The sequence below is a fragment of the Rhinoraja longicauda genome, chromosome 1, assembly GCF_053455715.1.
Source record: "Rhinoraja longicauda isolate Sanriku21f chromosome 1, sRhiLon1.1, whole genome shotgun sequence".
Taxonomy (NCBI): domain Eukaryota; kingdom Metazoa; phylum Chordata; class Chondrichthyes; order Rajiformes; family Arhynchobatidae; genus Rhinoraja; species Rhinoraja longicauda.
The window spans coordinates 85,421,090-85,444,200 of NC_135953.1; the positions used below are offsets into that span (position 1 = coordinate 85,421,090).

Sequence of the window (23,111 nt, forward strand, 5' to 3'; positions counted from 1 at the left end):
ACAAGCTGTCGCTGCATCAGTGGATGCATGAAACCTACCAAGACGGACAACATCTACCTACTCTCTAGCATTGCACCTCCTTGAATCAGAAGAGCTGCAGCCAGTCAAAAAGAACGCCTCAGACAATCAGTGGATGAAAGACACCCCCTACATGACCACCCTTTGCTATCTCAGCATTTGAAATCACGCAGAAGTATCCTCTCTTCTGTCCATCTCCTGGACTGCAGTGCATCGTCCAGAAGGCTCAAACTCTGGGAAGACTGCGACTGCAGACGGGGCCTCCAGACTATGAAATATCTCCTGAGCTGTGACATGTTGCATGACACATGCACTGCAAAGGAACTTGCAGAAGCCAACGACGTGGCACTAAAATTTGCTTGCTATTGGCAAACAGTTGTGTGATGACACGAATAATAAAAGAGTAATCTGATAACAGCAGGGTAGAAACTTTTGAATCTTCCACCCTGACAGGAGAAGGGAGAAGAAGGAATGAACAGGGTGCAAAAGATAATTGATTATGTTGGCTGCTTTGCCGAAGCAGAGTAAAACGTAGAAGTAGTCAATGGTGGGGCGGCTGGTCTGTGTGATGGACTGGGCTACATCCACAACTCTGCAATTTCTTGCGGACTTGGATGCAGCTGCTTCCAAACTAAGTTGCGATGCACCACAATAAGATGCTTTTTATGGTGCTTCTGTAGAAGTTGGTACGAGTTATTGGAGACATGCTGAACTTCTTTAGTCGTTTGAGGAAGTAGAGCCGTCAGTGTGCTTTATGGCCCAGAGCTTCAATATGGCTGATCTTGCTCATTGCTGGATCCCTGAACTATCAATTTTTATTCAATTTGCTACCTATAGGATTCCTAGCTACGTCAATTCTGCCAGTTTAATTTTCATAATTTTCATGTTTTCATAAAGTTGACAGGAACAGAATTCCAAAACATTTGAAAAATATTTGCCTTCAGTGATCGGATATAACAACTTACTTTACATAACACTTCATATAGCACTTTATGGTTTTCAGAAGGGAATCTGGAATATTAAAAGAGGATAATGAAAGTTTGCAAAAGCTAGTTTCATAAACATTTTAAAAGAAATAAGGAATTGAGATAGGGAGAGGAGAAGTTCAGCCACTTGGAACAAAATTTAGGATATGCTCAGTGACAGAGGAGAAGGCGATGAAAGAATCGCAAGGTGTCAGAGGGTTGGATGATGTTAAAATGGATGCCAGATTTAAATGAAGTGCAGAGAGAAGCATGGGGGGATTTTCGCTTATCTGTGTGGAACTGCTACCACCCTCATTCCAGTTCTGCCTTTGACTTGTGCAGGAAGGAACTGCAGATGTTGGTTTATACCGAAGATAGAAACAAAATGCTGGAGTAACTCAGTGGGTCAGGCAGCATCTCCAAAGAAAAAAACGTCACCCACCATCTGCCTTTGGCTTGTTTATCTGTTTATTCCTTAGACAGTCTCCTATGTTCCATACCCCAAAAACTTGAGGTCCAAAAAAGTTGTTGCCCGTGCCTTGCGGAATATTATGCATCACCTCTGATCTCTGCGTAACCTCTTCCTTCCCATCACTTGAATTTCTACAATCTCTGCCATGCCACCCTCCGAAACATTAACTCTCACATAATGAGCATGTCAATTGCTCTACCATTGACAGTTCTGCTTTCAGTAGTCAAAATACTATGGTTTGTAATTGTTTTTGTGCAATTCCTTGCCAATTTTCTTTTTACGATCGAAAATCCACCATAAAGGACAAGCACCCATCATGGTATCTTCAGATGTATGTGTATTAAAAAAATATTCTTACAAAACACCTTTGGGGCTGTTATTCCAATATGCACAATATGCCCTATCCAAGTAATATTTCCGTAATCATTTATTGTAATTATCATGGACAAGGAGATTGGTATAATTAGTTACTCATTTAAAATTATTGGCTAAATGTCGATCAACTGTAGTGTTACTTGTCAAACAATAGTAACCTGAAATGAGGAAGCATTTCAGTCTATTTGATGTTGTCTCACAGGCCTTCACCATTCTCCCTCAGCTGTAATCAACACACAAAAACATAAGAAATATCTAAAATTATGAGAGGTATTGATAAGGTAGATAGCCAGAGTCTGGTTCCCATGATACGAATGTTTAGAACTAGAGGGCATAGGTTTCAGGTGAGAGGGAGAAGGTCTGAGGGGGACAATTTTCACACAAAGAGTAGAAGGTATCAGGAATGAGCTTCCAGAGGGAGTGATGGAGGCAGAGAAGGTGACGGAGGCAAGAACTGTAACAACATTTAAAAGGCATCTGGACATGTACTTGAATGAGAAAATCACAGAGGGGTATGGAATGAATGCAGGCTTTTGGGATTAGCCCAGATAGGCATGATTCCTGATTAGTAAAGGGCATCAGTTACGGGTAGCAGGCAGGAGAATGGGGTTGAGAGGAAAAAATAGATCAGCTATGCTTGAATGGTGGAGTAAACTTGATGGGCCAAATGGGCTAATTCTGTTCCTATGTCTAATGGTCTCGTGATAGATGTGGAGGGCCAAAAACTTGCTTACATGCTGTACAATTTTATGATTCTACGTAGGCCATTGAGTCCCTCGCACCTACTCCATCTTTCAACTGGATCAACGCTGATATACTCCACTAAACAGTTTGCTGGCCTATCTCTCTTGACATCCAGAGATCAAAGAATGATGTTGTCAATGCAGTCAATGATTGGGCCTCTAAAGTACCTTGGTCAGAGAATTCCAAAGATATACCATTCTTTAGGTCACCAGTGAAATTGGAAATATACTTGTGCCATCAATGTAGATTGCTAATAGTGGGGTCCAAGCACTGATCTTTGTGATACCTAACTTGTCACGGGTTGCAAACCTGAGAAGGACCCTTTTATTCCTATTTTTTCTTTTCTAGCAGTTAACCAACGGTCAATCCTTGTTGGTACAGTTGCTTTTCATTACATATATACATTAGTTCACAAATCTCTGATGCATGACCTTATTGAAAGCCCTCAGAAAATCCAGATGTACCTCCGCCACTTTTCCACATCTCTCAAAGGTACATCCTCAAAGAACTCTGATAAGTCAGTCAAACATGACTTCCCTTTCATAAATCCATACAGACTTTCCAGTCATATTATTTTCCAAAGGACTTAATATCATTCTTCGAAATAGGTTCCAGAATTTTACCTGTCTCAGGCCGACAGATTGATAGTTCCCTCTTCTATCTCACTCCTCTCTTAAATAATGCAATCACATTTACTGCTTGGCAAGCATGACAAACTTTCAGGACAAATTCAAGAATCAATAATTTTTCTGGAAGATGATAACCAAAGTATCTCTATAGTGACCTCATTCAAATCATCGGGTTGTTGGGATTTATCACTTTTGAGGCCGATGAACTTCTCTAATAGTTTTTTATTAAACAATAGTCAATAGGTGCAGGAGGAGGCCATTCGGCCCTTCGAGCCAGCACCGCCATTCAATGTGATCATGGCTGATCATTCTCAATCAGTACCCTGTTCCTGCCTTCTCCCCATACCCCCTGACTCCACTATCCTTAAGAGCTCTATCCAGCTCTCTCATGAATGCATTCAGAGAATTGGCCTCCACTGCCTTCTGAGGCAGAGAATTCCACAGATTCACAACTCTGACTGAAAAAGTTTTTCCTCATCTCAGTTCTAAATGGCCTACCCCTTATTCTTACTGTGGCCCCTTGTTCTGGACTCCCCCAACATTGGGAACACGTTTCCTGCCTCTAACGTGTCCAACCCCTTAATAATCTTATACGTTTCGATAAGATCTCCTCTCATCCTTCTAAATTCCAGTGTATACAAGCCTAGTCGCTCCAGTCTTTCAACATATGACAGTCCCGCCATTCCGGGAATTAACCTAGTAAACCTATGCTGCACGCCCTCAATAGCAAGAATATCCTTCCTCAAATTTGGAGACCAAAACTGCACACAGTACTCCAGGTGCGGTCTCACTAGGGCCCTGTACAACTGCAGAAGGACCTCTTTGCTCCTATACTCAACTCCTCTTGTTATGAAGGCCAACATTCCATTGGCTTTCTTCACTGCCTGCTGTACCTGCATGCTTCCTTTCAGTGACTGATGCACTAGGACACCCAGATCTCATTATACGTCCCCTGTTCCTAACTTGACACCATTCAGATAATACTCTGCCTTCCTATTCTTACTACCAAAGTGGATAACCTCACACTTATCCACATTAAACTGCATCTGGCATGCATCCGCCCACTCACACAACCTGTCCAAGACACCCTGCACCCTCATAGCATCTTCCTCACAGTTCACACTCACCCAGCTTTGTATCATCTGCAAATTTGCTAATGGTACTTTTAATCCCTTCATCCAAGTCATTAATGTATATTGTAAATAGCTGTGGTCCCAGCACCGAGCCTTGAGGTACCCCACTAGTTACTGCCAGCCATTCTGAAAGGGACCCATTTATCCCAACTCTTTGCTTTCTGTCTGTCAACCAATTTTCTATCCATGTCAGTACCCTACCTCCAATACCATGTGCTCTAATTTTGCCCACTAATCTCCTATGTGGAACCTTGTCGAAGGCTTTCTGAAAGTAAAGGTGCACCACATCCACCGGCTCTCCCTGTCAATTTTTCTGGTTGCATCCTCAAAGAATTCCAGAAGTTTAGTCAAGCATGATTTCCCCTTCGTAAATCCATGCTGACTCGGAACAATCCTGTTACTACTATCCAAATGCTCCGCAATTTCGTCGTTTATAATTGACTCCAGCATCTTCCCCACCACTGATGTCAGACTAACTGGTCTATAATTTCCGTTTTCTCTCTCCCTTCTTTCTTAAAAAGTGGGACAACATTAGCTACCCTCCAATCCACAGGAACTGATCCTGAATCTATAGAACATTGGAAAATGATCACCAATGCGTCCACAATTTCTAGCGCCACTTCCTTAAGTACTCTGGGATGCAGACCATCAGGCCCTGGGGATTTATCAGCCTTCAGTCTACCCAACACCATTTCCTGCCTAATGTGGATTTCCTTCAGTTCCTCCGTCACCCTAGGATCTCTGGCCACTAGAACATCTGGGAGATTGCTTGTATCTTCCTTAGTGAAGACAGATCCAAAGTACCGGTTCAACTCGTCTGCCATTTCCTTGTTTCCCCATAATAAATTCCCCCACTTCTGTCTTCAAGGGACCCACATTTGCTTTGACTATTTTTTTCCTCTTTACATCCCTAAAAAAGCTTTTACTATCCTCCTTTATATTATTGGCTAGTTTACCCTCGTACCTCATCTTTTCTCCCGTATTGCCTTCTTAGTCATCTTCTGTTGCTCTTTAAAAGAGTCCCAATCCTCTGGCTTCCCACTCTTCTTTGCTTTGTTGTACTTCTGCTCTTTTATTTTTATGCTGTCCTTGACTTCCCTTGTCAGCCACGGGTGTCTCTTACTCCCCTTGGAATCTTTCCTCCTCTTTGGGATAAATTGATCCTGCAACTTCTGCATTATTCCCAGGAATACCTGCCATTGCTGTTCCACCGTCTTCCCTGCGAGGGCCTCCTTCCAGTCAATTCTGGCCAGCTCATGCCTCTGTAATCCCCTTTGCTATATTGTAATACTGACACTTCCGATTTTCCCTTCTCCCTCTCAATTTGTAGAGTAAAACTTGTCATATTGTGATCACTGCATCCTAATGGCTCTTTTACCTCGAGTCCCCTTATCAGATCAGGTTCATTACACAACACTAAATCCAGAATTGCCTTCTCCCTAGTAGGCTCCAGTACAAGCTGTTCTAAGAATCCATCTCGGAGACACTCCACAAACAAAACCTACTTGTTTTATTTCTTCAGTTGCGCTGAACATATGGTTCTCCAATATTTCTGGGATTTCTGTTTGCCTGCTTCTATGAAGGCAGATATAAAATTTCTATTTAATTTCTCTACCTTTTCAATATTGTTATGTACTTCTAGAAGCATTTATGGTCTTTTGATGTTTCTCCATAGATTACTCACGTTCTACATATGTCCCATTCTTTACTGAGCCTCCTTTGCATAATTCTAAAATGTTCTCAATACTCAGACTTACTGATTTTTCATGTTATTGGAGCAGAATTAGGCCATTTGGCCCATCAAGTCTATTCCACCATTCAATCATGGCTGATCTATCTTTCCCTCTCAACCCCATTCTCTTGCCTTCTCCCCATACCCCCTGACACCCTTATTAACCAAGACTCTGTCAATCCACGCCTTAAAAATACCCAATGACTTGACTTCCACAGTGTAGGAAAATAACAGTCTGAAGAATAACAGTCGAACAGTCTCGACCCGAAACGTCATCCATTCCTTCTCTCCTAAGATGCTGCCTGACCCGCTGAGTTACTCCAACATTTTGTGTCTGGCTTCCACGGTAGTCTATTTTCACAGCATCTTCACAAGTCTCTTACTTAGATTGATCTTTTTGGGTTGGAGCATTTTTTCTGTTGCCTTTTTTGTGCCTTAAAAGTATGCGCATTTGTTGGAGATCATATATAGTTACGTTAAATGCTGACCATTGCTTGTCCACTGTTGTATTCTTTAAGGGTGGGGTGGGCATTACTTGAAATTGGAGAATTAAATGTTCATGCTGTTAAGTTGGGGGCTACCCAAGCAGAATATGAGGTGCTGTTCTTTCAGTTTGCGTGGAGCCTTTGCCTCACTCTAGCAGTGGAGGACAGACAGGTCAGTATAGGAATAGGAACTGAAGTGACGAACAGTACCAGGCAATGAGGTTGGTGCCTCATGAGATTTATTGATGGTCAACTTGCCTAGGCTATGAGGAAGTCCAATGCTTCAAATGCTCCAGGTTCCAACTGTGGTCTCTCGGAGCTGCAATGCTGGCCTTCCAGGCAGCAGGTGGCGCTGTCGTTGGATGTTGTCCGGGGGAGGGGAGGGGGCGGCGCTCTTGGCGCTCCTTGTCGTGACTGTGTCGGGGGGGAAACATGGCGGCGGCGGCGGTGATGAGGCAGGAGCTGGTGGTGCTGATGAACTCCAGCGGCTCGCACAAGGACCTGGCCGGAAAGTGAGTGTGGGAAGGGAACGTACGAGGGTGTTTACCCTAAGCCCGGGCTGGGGGCAGGGGGGTAACTGACGGAGCTGTGGCGTGGCCTGAGAGCGGCCCGCGGACATGTCGGTGCTCGCCTCAGCCCCGTCCCCGCCGCCCGTCGCCTCGGGCCGGCAGCCCTGCTGTAGCGGCACCCGGGCCTCACCGACTGTGCTCGCAGACGGCAAGTAGCTGTTCGTTAAAATCATTTAAAGTAGGGATTTCACGTCCACACTCAAGATGTGCCCCTTTTGCCCGGAACCGTGGAGGGACCATCATCACTGATTCAATCTCCAGCCTCACAAGAATAGTATCATTGACACTATTTGTTGCCAGTGGGGGAGAGGGATGATAGATTTTACTCATGTTATAATGTCCTCCATAGACAAATGTACAACTGCTCTTTTCCACGTGACTTGGCTGAAAAAAGAACCGACCCATGTTTTTCCAATGTAAATGATCACAGCCAATTCTACAACATATGAACATGACCCATGTTTGCTAATTATGAATGAATGGGACATTTTGAATTGTAAACTCAAGAATGTTGATGTGGGGAAGAAACACATAAGTGCAGTTAAAGAAAAGTAGAAAATGGATTATCTCACTAGAAAAAGGCGCTGATTTAGTAGGACATGAATATCGGGAGGGGGTTGCAACAAACCCAACATGGATACCCCAACATTAGGAAGCATGGAGGAATATTGCATGACAAGATACTTGAAATAATTTTAAAGTAGTGAAAAAATACTTCCTAAAAAGGGCACTCTTTCCAATTAAAATGAAGTAAATAATACCATTGCACAAATTCTATCAATGGATATTTTTAAGACAGAGATTGATAGACTCTTCGAAGGTATTTATTCACAAAATGCTGGAGTAACTCAGCAGGTCAGGCAGCATCTCAGGAGAGAAGGAATGGGCCACGTTTCGGGTCGAGACCCTTCTTCAGACTGATGTCGGGGGGGGGGGGGGGGGGGGGGCGGGGGGGGGGGGGGGGGGGGGGGCGGGGGGGGGGGGGCGGGACAAAGGAAGGATATAGGTGGAGACAGGAAGACAGTGGGAGATTTGGAAAGGGGAGGGGAAGAGAGGGACAGAGGAACTATCTAAAGTTGGAGAAGTCAACGTTCATACCACTGGGCTAAGCTGCCCAGGCGAAATATGAGGTGCTGTTCCTCCAATTTCCGGTGGGACTCACTATGGCACTGGAGGAGGCCTATGACAGAAAGGTCAGACTGGGAATGGGAGGGGGAGTTGAAGTGCTCAGCCACCGGGAGATCAGATTGGTTAATGCGGACTGAGCGCAGGTGTTGAGCGAAGCGATCGCCGAGCCTGCGTTTGGTATCGCCGATGTAAATAAGTTGACATCTGGAGCAGCGGATGCAATAGATGAGGTTGGAGGAGGTGCAGGTGAACCTCTGTCTCACCTGGAAAGACTGTTTGGGTCCTTGGATGGAGTTGAGGGGGGAGGTAAAGGGACAGGTGTAGCATCTCCTGCGGTTGCTGGGGAAAGTGCCCGGGGATGGGATGGTTTGGGTAGGAAGGGACGAGTGGACCAGGGAGTTACGGAGGGAACGGTCTCTGCGGAACGCAGAAAGGGGAGGGGATGAGAAGATATGGCCAGTGGTGGGGTCCCGTTGTAGGTGACGGAAATGTTGGGGGATGATTTGTTGGATACGCTGGCTGGTGGGGTGGAAGGTGAGAACGAGGGGGATTCTGTCTTTGATACGAATGGGAGGAGGGGGAGCAAGAGCGGAGCTGCAGGATGTACAAGAGATCCTAGTGAGAGCCTCATCTATAATGGATTAGTGTGGGTGTCAGGGGTTATGGGGAGGAGGCAGGAAAATGTGGTTTGAGAGGGAAAGATAGATCAGTCATGATTGAATGGCCAAATGGCCTAATTCTGCTCCTATCACGTATGACATGATCACAAGAATCTGCCATATGTTCCAACACCAGTTATTACACTACAGCTAAAGTGACTGCAAAACATTCTCTTATGGAAGGTGTGGTAATTAATTTAATTATTTTCACTAGAATGTCATTAAAATATAATAATGCAGGGCATAGTTATCTAAATTTGGAGGAAAAAAGTTTATGCCAACATGTGACTTACTGTTGGGGGGGGGGGGGGACAGTGTTATGGCTCTTGATATTAGTACACAATGTAATTAGATCATGGCTGATTTGACTGTAACCTCAACTCCCATTCTATTTTTCATCCATTTGTCAAGAATTAATCGGCCTTCAAAATATTTGAAGATTCTTCTTTATTATTAGTCGGAACCTTTCTCCCAGGATGGAAATGTCAATGATTAGAAGGAATAGCTTGAAGGTCAGAAGGGCAAAGTTTAAAGAAGATGACCACTTGCTGTTTAGGTAGTGATTCCATGTTCTTCCTGCGATCACGTGTAGTTTCTCCAGTTGCATTGATTACCTTTTGCGTATTAAAGGCAGCCGGTTGATGGTATGGATGCTGTAAGTCACACCAACTGTAAGTGGCAGAATTTGGAGGAATGTGGGACGAATATAAAATGGGATTATATGATACAATAGAACTTTATTTACCCCAGGAGGGAAATGGGTCTGCCAACAGTCATAAAACACACCAAGCTACATGAAACATGAAATTAAAGTGACAAGTGGGATGTCCAGGATTGGGGATGTGCAAAGATGGTTTGGGGGGGGGGGGGGGAGGGGAGGGAGTCAGTCAGTCTACCCCACCCCATGACTGAAGAGGGAGGAGTTGTACAGTCTGATAGCCAAAGGGAAAAGGGAATTCTTGTAGCGTTCTGTGCTACATCCTGGTGGAACTAGTCTGATGCTGAAGGTACTCCTCAGGTTGACCAGTGTGGCATGGAGGGGGTGAGCTGTATTGTCCAAGATGCGCCACAGTTTGATGAGCATCCTCCCCTCCAAGACCAACTCCAATGAATCGAACTCCACTCCCGGGATGGAGCCAGCCTTCCTGATGAGATTGTTGATTCTGTTGACAGCCGCGGCCTTCGCCCTGCTTCCCCAGCACACGGCCGTGAAGAAGATGGCACTGCCCACCACCAATTGATAGAACGTCTGCAGCATCTTCATGTAGACGTTCAAAGAGCGGAGCCTCCTCAGAAAGTACAGATGGCTCTGTCCGTTCTTTTCAATGCCTCAGCATTCCTGGACCAGTCCAGTTTACTGACAAGATAAATTCAAAGGTACTTGTAGTCCTTGGTACACTGCACATCCACATGCTTGATGGAGACAGGGGATAGGGGTGTTCTTCTGCTAATGTCCACCACTAACTCCTTATTCTTGTTAGTGTTGAGCTGTAGGTGAGCTGTAGCCCACACCACTCAACAAAGTCGTTGACTACACCTTTGTATTCAGCTTCCCTCCCCTCACTGATGCAGCCCACAATTGCAGAGTCATCCGAACACTTCTGCAGGTGGCAGGAGTCCAAGTTGTATCTGAAGTCCGAGGTGTCGATGGTGAACAGGAAGGGAGAGAGGACTGTCCCCTGTGGGGCCCCTGTGTTGCTCACTACCATGTCCGAGACGCAGTTCTGCAGCATGACGTACTGTGATTATCCAGTCAGTTGTTGGTGATCCAGGACACCAATGGAGCATCCACCCGCATCTTCGTCCATTTGCTCTCTGGCAGTGCAGGCCGGATGGTGTTGAAAGCACTAGAGAAGTCAAAAACAAACTCTCACAGTATGAAGGATTGAGAAAAAATGGCCAGCAAGATGATAGAGTTGGTAGTTGGCCTCAGGAAGCAAGGGGGAGAACACTACCCTGTCCTCATCATCGGAGCTGCTGTAGAGATGATCAACAGTTTCAAGTTCTTAGCATTGATATCATCAGCAACCCAACCTGATCCCTGCACACTGATGTGGTCAAGGAACCACAGCAGCGTATTTATTTTCTTGGACGATGGGAAGATTCGGCATGTCCATGCGGATTCTCTCGCAACTTGCACCGATGCACAATTGAAAGTATTTTGATGCGATGTATCTCAGCAGTCATGACAACTGCTCCACTCTTCACTTGACTGGTGAACACAGCCCAGTTCATCATAACCTCATCATGAAGGCTGGAAGTATGGTCAGGGATGCCTATCACCCCGGCCATGCCCTTTTCTTTCCTCCACCTTACGGGAGAAGATATAGAAGCGTGAAAGCTCTGATATTTATACTTCAGCACAGTTTCTCTGTTGCAGTCAGACACCTGAACCAATTGCCTGTCTGACAGTCTGAAAAAGGGTCCCAACTCGATATGTCACGTATCTGTGTTCTCCAGGGATGTTGCCTGAACTGATGAGTTATTCTAGCACTTTGTGTCACCTTTTTCAGATCCCATTCCCAGACATGCTGCCACGTACTCTTACTATTAACTCTACCTCTTTCGGTTATTCCGTTGTTTTACTTCAATATTTTTGCACTACCTCAGCTTGCACTACAATCTTGTATCATTCTTTTTTGCACTCATATTTTTTGTTCTATTTGTCACTGCTGTTTGTTTACCGTTTACTTTGTGAGCTTCTCGTAAACTAGGAATGTCATTGCACCCAGGTGTATATGACAATACACTAAACTGAATCTAAACAGACTTTGTGGACGGGAGGGTCTATTTCAGTGCTGAATCTATAACATATGCAATAAAAGATATAGGCCATATGACCCTTCTGTCCATTTGATCATTTAGTAAGATCATGGCTGATACTTTTGCTGATGCTGATGCTTTTTTGCTGTACTATCTTCACGTCAGTGCATCAGTCACTGAAAGGAAGCATGCAGGTACAGCAGGCAGTGAAGAAAGCCAATGGAATGTTGGCCTTCATAACAAGAGGAGTTGAGTATAGGAGCAAAGAGGTCCTTCTGCAGTTGTACAGGGCCCTAGTGAGACCACACCTGGGGTACTGTGTGCAGTTTTGGTCTCCAAATTTGAGGAAGGATATTCTTGCTATTGAGGGCGTGCAGCGTAGGTTTACTAGGTTAATTCCCGGAATGGCGGGACTGTCATATGTTGAAAGACTGGAGCGACTAGGCTTGTATACACTGGAATTTAGAAGGATGAGAGGAGATCTTATCGAAACGTATAAGATTATTAAGGGGTTGGACACGTTAGAGGCAGGAAACATGTTCCCAATGTTGGGGGAGTCCAGAACAAGGGGCCACAGTTTAAGAATAAGGGGTAGGCCATTTAGAACAGAGATGAGGAAAAACTTTTTCAGTCAGAGAGTTGTGAATCTGTGGAATTCTCTGCCTCAGAAGGCAGTGGAGGCCAATTCTCTGAATGCATTCAAGAGGGAGCTAGATAGAGCTCTTAAGGATAGCGGAGTCAGGGGGTATGGGGAGAAGGCAGGAACGGGGTACTGATTGAGAATGATCAGCCATGATCACATTGAATGGCGGTGCTGGCTCGAAGGGCCGAAGGGCCTCCTCCTGCACCTATTGTCTGTTGTTCTTTGATTCTCTTAAAGTAAAAAACCTTGAATATTAACTTGAGTATACGAGGCAACTGAGCCTCCTCTGCCTTCTTGGCCAGTGAATTTTGAATTTTCAACACTCTGGGTAAGGAACTTTCCTCTCATCTGTCCTGAATGGCTGTTCCCTTATTTTGACATTTTGTTTTATATTTAAATCGAGAAGAATATAAAGATGATAGCTGAACATGGCGAATGAAATGATGCTGTGATGGCCACATCAATTATAACAGTGTGTGTTGAATAGGGATTTAAACAAACATTTTTGTTTCAAGCCTACAACCTGTTCAGAGGGACTTGAGTTCCAATGAGAATAACCTTGGCCCTTCAAAGATGCTAAGGCAATGTAATCGTTTCCTTCCTTCTAATGAGAAGTAAAAGAAAACTATAGATTCATAATAAAGGAATTAATGAATGGCACAAACTGAAGGTCTCCAGGCCATGACAAATTGATCTTGGGGCACTAATGCGTTTGGCTAAGGTACGGGGAACTTCATTGACGAGTGATTTTTTTGCTCAAAATGTTCATTTTGTCTAGTCAGTTCCAACAACAAAGTCTCAAATCAAAATTTCATGGATCAAGAGAGCAACTCGGAGAGCTCTGTTCCATATTTCTAAATGCATGTTGAGCATCACCCATTCCTCATTAGTCTGACAGGGAAGTTCCACAGGGATCTTTGCTGGGACCTTTACTGTTTCTGATATATATAAATTACTATGATGTAAATGTGGATGAGTTTGTTAGTAAGTTTGCAGGTGACAACAATATTGCTGGGGTTGCACACTGCGGAAGGCTGTCAAAGTATATAGTGGGATATAGATCAACTACTGAAATGGGTGGGAAATGGCAGATGGAGTTTAATCCAAGCAAGTGTGAGGTGTTGCAATTTGGGAGGTCAAATGTAAGGGGAAAATATACAGTTCACGGCATGACCCTCAACAGCATTGATGTACATGAGAATATTGGGTTCCAAGTCCATAAATCGCTGAAAGTGGCAACACATGCAGATAGAGTGATAATAAAGAAGGCTTGTGGTATGCTTGCTTTTATAGGTCTAGGCATATAAGAATCAGGGAGTTATGATGCAGCTGTATAGGACTTTGCATAGGTTGCTTTTGGAATATTGCATGCAAATCGTCACATTACAGGAATGGGCAGAGGAGATTTGCCTAGATTAGGGGGTACTCGATACAGGGAGAGATTAGACAGACTTGGATTATTTTCTCTGGGGAGATCTGATAGTATGTAAAATTTTGAGAGGCATAGATAGGATAGACAGTCTAGCGGGCATAGCTTTAAGGTTGTAGGGACAATGTTTAAAGGAGATGTGCGGGGCAAGATTTTTCACAGTGATGAGTGCTTGGAACGCACTGTCGGTGTTAGTGGTTGAGGCAGAAACAATAGTGGTATTTAAGAACTTGGATAGGCACATGGATATTCAGGGAATGAGGGAATATGGATTATATGCAGGCAGATAAGAGTTGGTCTGGGCATCATGTTCGGCACAGACATTGTGGGCTGAAGGGCCTGTTCTTGTGCTGTACTGTTCGATGTTCTAGTATTATCAATTTCAGAAACGGAGGCATGGAAGATGCCAAGCCACTTGGAATAGATGGTGTCTTTAGTGATCATAGATGGAGGTATTCAAATAGGGTGATATTAAATGGGCTGAAGATCTATTTTCACTTGTGATTAATCTTAACCTAGTGGTTACTTGGTGCCATGTTGCTTTCCTTAATAACATTTCCTCCACATCACTGGATGATTAAGATGTTTTCTGGGCATCCAGGTTAATAATTATTACACCAAGGAAAACAGTTTGTATGGGGTGCACAGTGAACAATCTGAATATTTATTTTGAATGAAACCCCAGAAATAAATTTCAAAGTAGATTTGTAATGCTGCTTTATGTTGCTTTACAAATGTAATGGATATAGTGGACTGACGGAGCAGTTTTCAATCCATATTTTCTATTTGTATAACCTGAAGAACTAGTTCTGTGAAACTTGTTAACAGAATGATTGCATGAAAAGGATTAATATTGGAATGTATAAATTAAAACCAGTTTTAATGCCTCTCATATTAAAGTGGTTCATTTGTCCTAATTTAGTACAACCACATTTTTGTAGATTTATTGCTGACTATCTCCAATATTACTTGTATTTCATGGTTTAATTAAAACAAAATGAATTCAAAGACAAATCATAAATTGGAGTAAAAAACATTCTCATCCTTTAAATGTAGTAACCAATTCATATAGCAATGCCGATGTGAAATGTCAGAACTGAAAACATAAGGACAAAATTGAGTATATTACTCCACTACCACATAGATTTAGCCTTCAATTATTTTCGTAAAATATGTGATTTACACTGTTTAGATTTGATTTCACCATAAGTCTATAATGTAACTTAAGATCCTCTGGTTTATCGGGCTTAGAACTCAATCACATTAAATTTAGATAGCACTGGCACATTACCAGTTAAATTTTAACGGTAAGATTTATTTTAGTAAGATTTAGAAAATGCTCATAAATGTTTAAAATACAATTTGTTTTAAGAATCAAACCCAAAATCTGTCGTCCATTTGTGCTCTTTAACAGGTACCGCCAGATCCTGGAAAAGGCTTTGCAGCTCACAGGAGCTGAACTGCTGGAGGCTTTGAAGGCCTTTGTTGAGGCTAGTGAGTATTATTCTGAAAGTACATTCTGCTCTACAACAAGAAAATATTGTCCTTTGTATGATGTTTCTCTCTGATTTAAAATGAACTCTCCTTGCTTCCTTTCCCAATCTGAAAAAGCATTTTTCCCTTTCCTTCTCTCACTCTTGTTCAAATCAGCAGTCTTCTGTTCTTTATATCTTTTGAAATGTTCTTTTTTCATTTCAAGCCAACATTCACTTAATTAACCCCTTCATTTTCACAACTAGCCTGAAACTAATTATTTTTACAGTGGTACTCTTAATTTGTCTCATTGCATCCCATCCAGCTTCATTCATTAGCAAGAACAGAAGTGTTACATACAGTTCTCTCATCCCAATCATTGATATATTTTGCGAACACCTGTTGCTTTCGCACTCATCCTTGTGACAACACTGGCCATTATATGCAACCCCCCAAAAAAGACCCATTTAATCTTCCTCCATTTCCTCTCATAACTTTCATGCCAGCATATTACCCCCAACTCCATACGCTTTAATTTTTCACACTAACCTTTTACGTGGGACTTTATCTGAGAGCCTCTGAGAAATCCAAATATACCGTATGCATTGGTTCTCCCTTATCTTACCATTTACATCCTCCAAATTGCTCTGAAATCATTTTTTTTTCATATAGCAAGGTTGATTTTGTATATTTAATTTCTTGACGTCTTGCTTTCGTGTGCTTTTTAATTTTAGTTTTTTCCTTATTGCTGTTGTTAGTCTAACTGATCAGTGGTTTCCTGTTTACCCTTTTTTGTGTCTTTATATTTGACTCACTCTTATCTGCAGCAACCATTGCATTATTGGTGCAAATTTGGAAATGTTTTCTCTCCCATTGCTCTGGGATGCAGATTATCACCTGATGATTTATCAATTTTCAGGTTCATTAATTTATCCAGTACTTGTTTTTACCAACACTAATTTCCTCATTCCTCCTTTTTGTTAGATTTTTAGATTTTTAGTTTCCTTGTATTTCTTGGAAGCTAGTTGTATTCTCTTCTAAAAAAATATAATCACAGTACTTGTTGAATTGTTCTGCCAATCCTTATTTTCTCCATATAAATGGCTTGTTTCTGACTGCCTGGTAACTATCTTTTATCTGTTAGCCGTGTCTGAGTCAATAGTCAAGTTTATTTGTCACATACACATAAATGTGCAGTGAATGAAAGATTACCCACAGTCCAACAATAAGAGCAATAAAAATAAGCAATAACACACACAATCATAAACCAACACCAAACAAAAAGAAACATCCATCACAGTGAGTCTCCTCCAGTCACCAGCTCACTGTGATGGAAGGCCAGAATGTCTTTTTCTCTTTCCCTGCCGTCTTCTCCCGCGGTCAGGCTGTTGAATTTGCCACGTTCCAGGCCTCGCCGAACAGTGGAAGGTCCGCAGTGGGCCGACCCAAGCCCCGCGATTCAGGGCGGGCGAAGACGCTATTTTGAATTTGTCTTAGTGGGACTGGTTTTAAGTACCATATCATGTTTTTTGAACAGGTACCATATTTTTTTGTCTTAGCATGATAGGAAGTAGTGGGTTGTAGAGTGTTTTGTTCTACAAGTTTCAAGAGGTAAAATGATTATTCCTTGGGAGATAAAAGTTGTTTATGGCATTTGGATTCTTTCATTAGAAACATAGAAACATAGAAAATAGGTGCAGGAGCGGCACGGTAGCGCAGCGGTAGAGTTGCTGCTTTACAGCGAATGCAGCGCCGGAGATTCAGGTTCGATCCTGACTACGGGTGCTGCACTGTAAGGAGTTTGTACGTTCTCCCCGTGACCTGCGTGGGTTTTCTCCGAGATCTTCGGATTCCTCCCACACTCCAAAGACGTACAGGTATGTAGGTTAATTGGCTGGGTAAATGTAAATGTAAAAATTGTCCCTAGTGGGTGTAGGATAGTGTTAATGTACGGGGATCACTGGGCGGCACGGACTTGGAGGGCCGAAAAGGCCTGTTTCCGGCTGTATATATATGATGATGATGAGGAGTAGGCCATTCGGCCCTTCGAGCCTGCACCGCCATTCAATATGATCATGGCTGATCATCCAGCTCAGTAGCCTGTACCTGCCTTCTCTCCACACCCCCTGATCCCTTTAGCAAAAAGGGCCACATCTAACTCCCTCTTAAATATAGCCAATGAACTGGCCTCAACTACCTTCTGTGGCAGAGAACTCCACAGACTCACCACTCTCTGTGTGAAGAAATGTTTTCTCATCTCGGTCCTAAAAGACTTCCCCCTTATCCTTAAGCTGTGACCCCTGGTTCTGGACTCCCCCAACATCGGGAACAATCTTCCCGCATCTAGCCTCTCCAACCCCTTAAGAATTTTATATGTTTCTATAAGATCCCCCCTCAGTCTTCTAAATTCCAGCGAGTACAAGCCGAAGGGAGCATTGATATCTGTTGAGTAAATGGGGGAGTGACACTAATTCTGTTAACATTAAGAAAGTATTGGAAAAGGATAGGACTAGTCCACAAGTCCTAGTCCTAAATTCAAGAGTCAAGGGTGTTTCACTATCATGTGTACTGAAATGGAACAATGAAATTCTTACTTGTAGAAATTGGGAAAGCTAAATTTGATGAGGGTCATTGAAAGTCCGGTCAGAAAAAAAGGAGGCACATGTCAGGAATAGGCAACTAGGATCAACAAAGTGTCTACAACGGGACCGTCACCTACAACGGGACCCCACCACTGGCCATATCTTCCCATCCCCTCCCCTCTCTGCGTTCCGCAGAGACCGTTCCCTCCGTAACTCCCTGGTCCACTCGTCCCTTCCCACCCAAACCACCCCAACCCCGGGCACTTTCCCTTGCAACCGCACGAGATGCAACACCTGTCCCTTTACCTCCCCCCTCAACTCCATCAAAGGACCCAAACAGTCTTTCCAGGTGAGACAGAGGTTCACCTGCACCTCCTCCAACCTCATCTATTGCATCCGCTGCTCTAGATGTCAACTTATTTATATCGGCGAAACCAAGCGCAGGCTCGGCGATCGCTTCGCTGAACACCTGCGCTCGGTCCGCATTAACGCAACTGATCTCCCGGTGGCCCAGCACTTTAACTCCCCCTCCCATTCCCAGTCTGACCTCTCTGTCATGGGCCTCCTCCAGTGCCATAGTGAGGCCCGCCGGAAATTGGAGGAGCAGCACCTCACATTTCGCCTGGGCAGTTTGCAGCCCGGTGGTATGAACGTCGACTTCTCCAACTTCAGATAGCTCCTCTGTCCCTCCCTTCCCCTCCTCCTTCCCAGATCTCCCTCTATCTTCCTGTCTCCACCTATATCCTTCCTTTGTCCCACCCCCGACATCAGTCTGAAGAAGGGTCTCGACCCGAAACGTCACCCATTCCTTCTCTCCCGAGATGCTGCCTGACCTGCTGAGTTACTCCAGCATTTTGTGAATAAATCAAAGTGTCTTAGGGGATATGTCTCATGGTTTTTTTGAAAAGCTATAAGGACTGTTGAAGTAGTGTACTTCAGGGTGAACATGGGCCAAGAGATAAGATAAAGGAGGATGCTAATAGATTCTATAAATGCATTGAGAATAAAAGGGTGGCTTGGGAGAGTGTAGATTCCTTTAAGGTGCATTGAGGTGATGGGGAAAAAGGCAAGGTCTTAAATGAAATCTTCTCTGCCTTTACTATGGAAGCTAATGAGTTCAGAGGAGGGTTCAGTGATATCATGGATCATATGAACATTACGTTGGAAGAGGTGTTCAAAATATTGAAAGACCCTGTTGCTTGACCTGGGATATTCCAGGAAGTTATGGGATCCTGGGGTGGAGATTTTCATATCTTTGTGTAGGAAGGAACTGCAGATGCTGATTTCGGGTCAAGATCTCCTTCAGACTGATGTCAGGGAAGGGGGAGATACATAGAGAAATAAGTGTAAGGTGTGAAAACAGGATAAAGGGAATCGAGATCAAGGAAAATGTAGAATAGATCATTGATAGCTGGGAGAAGGTAACAACAAAGCAAACAGAGATAAACTGTAGGCGGAGACAGTAGGACTTGTCGGGGAGGGATGGAGAGAGAGGGAAAGCAAGGGTTACTTGAAGTCAGATAAGTCAATGTTCATACTGCTGGGATGTAAGCTGCCCAAGTGAAATACAAAATCTGAGTATCTTTTTAGCCACTGGTGAGGTATTGGGAGGGTAGCAAATATTTGTGCCTTTATTTAAGAAGGACTGCAGGGATAGGCTGATAGGTCTTCCTTAGTGGTGGGAAAGGTATTGGAAAGAATTCTGAGGTGCATTCGGAAAGGCAAAAACTGTTTAGGGATAATCAGCATAACTTTGCAAGATAAATCATGTCTCACAACGTTGTTAGATTTTTGTTTTGAAGCGATTACCAAGAGGATTGCTGAGGGTAGGACAATGGATGTTGTATACATGGACTTTACCAAGGCTTTTGTCAAGATCTCATGTTCTATGCATGTCTGGAAGATTAGAACACATGGGATCCAGGATATATTTGTCAATTAGATGTAAAATTGGCTTGGTAGTGAGAGACAAAGCGCAGTAGTGGATAATTGTTTTTTGGATGGGGATCTGTGAGTGGTGGTGTGCTGCATTGATCAGCATTGAATCGTTGTGTTTGTCGTAATGGATAAGGATTTAGGTGGAGTGATCAGTTAATGTGAGGATGACCCCAGAATTAGTGGCACAATGGACAGTATGGAAAGTTGTTTAAAGTTACAACAGGATAAGATTCAAGTGGAAAAGAGATTGGCAGATAGAATTTAACTCAGACAAATACCAAGTCTGGGAGCAAACAGTGAATGGCCAGACTCAGGAGAGTTTGTTGAATAGAGACCTGGGGGTACGAATACATAGTTTTGTGAAAAGGGGAACACAGTTGGACAGGGTGCTGAGGAAGGTGTATGGTATGCTTACCTTCATCAGCCAAGACATTTGAGTACAAAAGTTTGGGACATATTACAATTATATAAAACATTGGTTAGGCTGTACAAGGGCAACAGTACTGCTCACTACACCAATGGAAAGATGTGAATAAGCCAGAGAAGATGCAGAAAAGATTCACAAAGATGTTGCCTGGAAATGAAGGACTTGAGTTACGAAAAGCAATTGGATAGATTGTGTCCCTTTTTGCTAGAGCAAAGGAGGCTGGGAGTTGATAGAGGTATATAAAATAGTGAGCGGCTTGGATAGTGCAGGTAGCCAGTACCTGTTTATCATGGCAGGGGTATCTAGAACTAGGGGGCATAGGTTTAAGCTGAGACGTCTTGAATTGTATAGTTGGTGTAGCTAATGTGCATGCACAGCTGCTGATGGAATTTATTTTTCAACAAATGGTATTTTAAATTCTAATAATGTTTTTATTGGTAGGGATGTATCTTGGATAATTAAAGTTGCATATCTTTTGTAAATAGTTTAACATTTTTGTGCAGCATGGATCCAAAGACAAGATTTTTTCCCAAAGATTTTCCAAATGCCAAATAATTACATGTTTACAGAGCCATTTATTTGCAAAGTTGGGCTCTAAAATCGCTTGACACAGGTAGTTCTGCTCTAAGTTGGTCATTGCATTCTTAAGAAATCTCTCTTTATGGTTTGTGGTGGAAAGAACTGCAGATGCTGGTTTACATCAAAGGTAGACAGAAAATTCTGGAGTAACTTAGCAGGACAGGCAGCATCTCTGGAAAGAAGGAATGGATGACGTTTGGGGTCGAGACCCTTCTTCATACTATAATTCAGACTGAAGAAGGGTCTCGACCCGAAACGTCACCCATTCCTTCTCTCCAGAGATGCTGCCTGTCCCGCTGAGTTAGTCCAGCATTTTGTGTCTACCTTCTCTTCATACTATATCGTGCTATTAAGAACAATAGAATTAGTAGGGAAAAGGGGATTAGGGGCTAGAGAGATTCAGACTCTTTGTAATTTGCAACATTTATTGGTCTTTTCTCTCCTAATCATTATTTTGGTTATTTTAAATCATTAAGTCCATACTCGTTCACTGTGTCTAAAATTAGCTTGAAGTCTTGGTAGGCTTCAATTTCATTGTTCCGTGGCTGGTACAGCGAACAATTAAACACTTTTGACTCTTGATAACATATTTGGGGCAATGAACAGCGCATTTTGCATAGCAATGTTTATTTTGCAGGAAATTAACATGATTTTACAAGAATGCTCTCCTGACTTCAGAAGCAGAAAGGCATCCGCTATCAGATTATATTAAACCTCAAATGTTTAACCTCAAAAATCAAACCTCAGAATAACGTGGACATTTATACACTGACAATACAAAGACTAATGTTCAAATGGTAAACAAATAAAAGCGTTAACCTTTTACAAATAACTTTCATTCTGGCTTTATTTATAAACTTTTGTAACTGTGGAACATAGTTCATCTAGCCAGATTTTTCAGTGGTGGTTCTCAACGTAAATTATATTCCTATTCAGCCCAATGAACAGGACTATTTACTTATAAAGTGAAGTTATTCTGTCTCTAGTCTCACACCTGGCACACAAATTGAAAAATAATTGTAATATTTAATTGAACAAATTACGTTGATGAAATTTCAATGAAATATATACCAAAATATCCGTATCAGATTCAAGATTGGGTTTTTTTTTTCTACAAAGGAAAGCAAAGTAACTAAGTGGGTTAGATTGTATCTATGTAGGGAAATGGACAGTCAACGCTTCAGATTGAGACCCTTTATATAGACTGAAAATGTCGACTGTCCATTTCCCACCACAGATGCTGCCTGACCTACTGAGTTCCTCCAGCTGTTTGCTATTTTTTTTGCTACAGATTCCAACATCTATCTCTTGTGCCCCCATGGGTTTTTCTGCCGTTGATCTTGAGGATCTAAAGGGACAGTCACCAAAAAAATCTGAACAACATAGCCCTGACAAGAATGTAGTATTTTTAATAATTTCTAATAACCACCAACTTTTATTTGCAACAGACTAATGAGAAGCATAGAGGTCATAAATTTATCCAATGATCAGAAATATTTGCATTGGTAATCATGAATTATGTTTCGTGAAGAAATGAACGCATCTGCTTGTGGCAGTAAATTACTAACTTCATCTGCTTATTGAAGGTATGTAATTCATTGTCTGTTTTAATACAGTGGTTAATGAAAACGTCAGTCTCGTGATTTCCCGGCAATTGCTGACTGACTTTTGCTCTCATCTACCGAATCTTCCTGATGGTACAGCCAAAGAAATTTATCACTTCACTTTGGAAAAGATCCAGCCTAGAGTTATTTCATTTGAAGAACAGGTATGCCAGACAATGAGAATAAAACAAAACTGTTAAAAAAAACTATTTTCATTGTGAAAGTATTTAATTGACGTCCTTTCATTCATCAATAAAGTAAACAAAATATGTGGATATTCAATATTGGAAAAGCACATTATACCAGAGGGATGCAGAGTCCATCAGTGGATCTCCATGATCTATGTCACCCAAGGGAAAATGTGGAAATAGGAATATGAATCAGTGGTTTATTCAATATGCATTTATAAATTCAAAACGTATTATATTGTTTCTGTTTAATAGTACAAACTGTAGGTTAGGTATGCTTCAGACTCAAAGTAGAATGTCAATACCTCACTCATTTTGATGCAGTTTAAGTCATCTAGAAATTACACCTTATAATGTCTTTAGGGCCACGAGATGATCAATCTTAAAAGCTGGATTCAAACCAAACCTCTTTTGTCCTGCTTTCAGTCATGTCTTTAAAAGTTCTGTAGTATCTATGATTTACAATACCATAGGACATAGGAGCCGAATGAAACTATTTGGCCCACCATTCAATCATGCTGATCTACTTTTTCCCTCTCAGCCCTTTCTCCTGCCTTCTCCCCATATCCTTTGACA

At 42.6% G+C, this 23,111-nt stretch overlaps 1 protein-coding gene across 3 annotated transcripts in view; it reads left to right on the plus strand.

Annotated features, from left to right (window-relative positions):
• The first annotated feature begins 6,957 nt into the window (after window positions 1–6,957).
• cops4 (COP9 constitutive photomorphogenic homolog subunit 4 (Arabidopsis)) overlaps window positions 6,958–23,111 on the plus strand; it is a 47,058-nt gene continuing 30,904 nt past the window's right edge. For all 3 annotated transcript variants that reach the window (XM_078401459.1, XM_078401468.1, XM_078401450.1), the window contains exons 1-3: window positions 6,958–7,065; window positions 15,159–15,238; window positions 22,360–22,511. In XM_078401459.1, coding sequence (XP_078257585.1) covers window positions 6,986–7,065; window positions 15,159–15,238; window positions 22,360–22,511 — 312 coding nt within the window. In that variant the 5' untranslated portion in view covers window positions 6,958–6,985. The remainder of the gene's footprint in view (window positions 7,066–15,158; window positions 15,239–22,359; window positions 22,512–23,111) is intronic.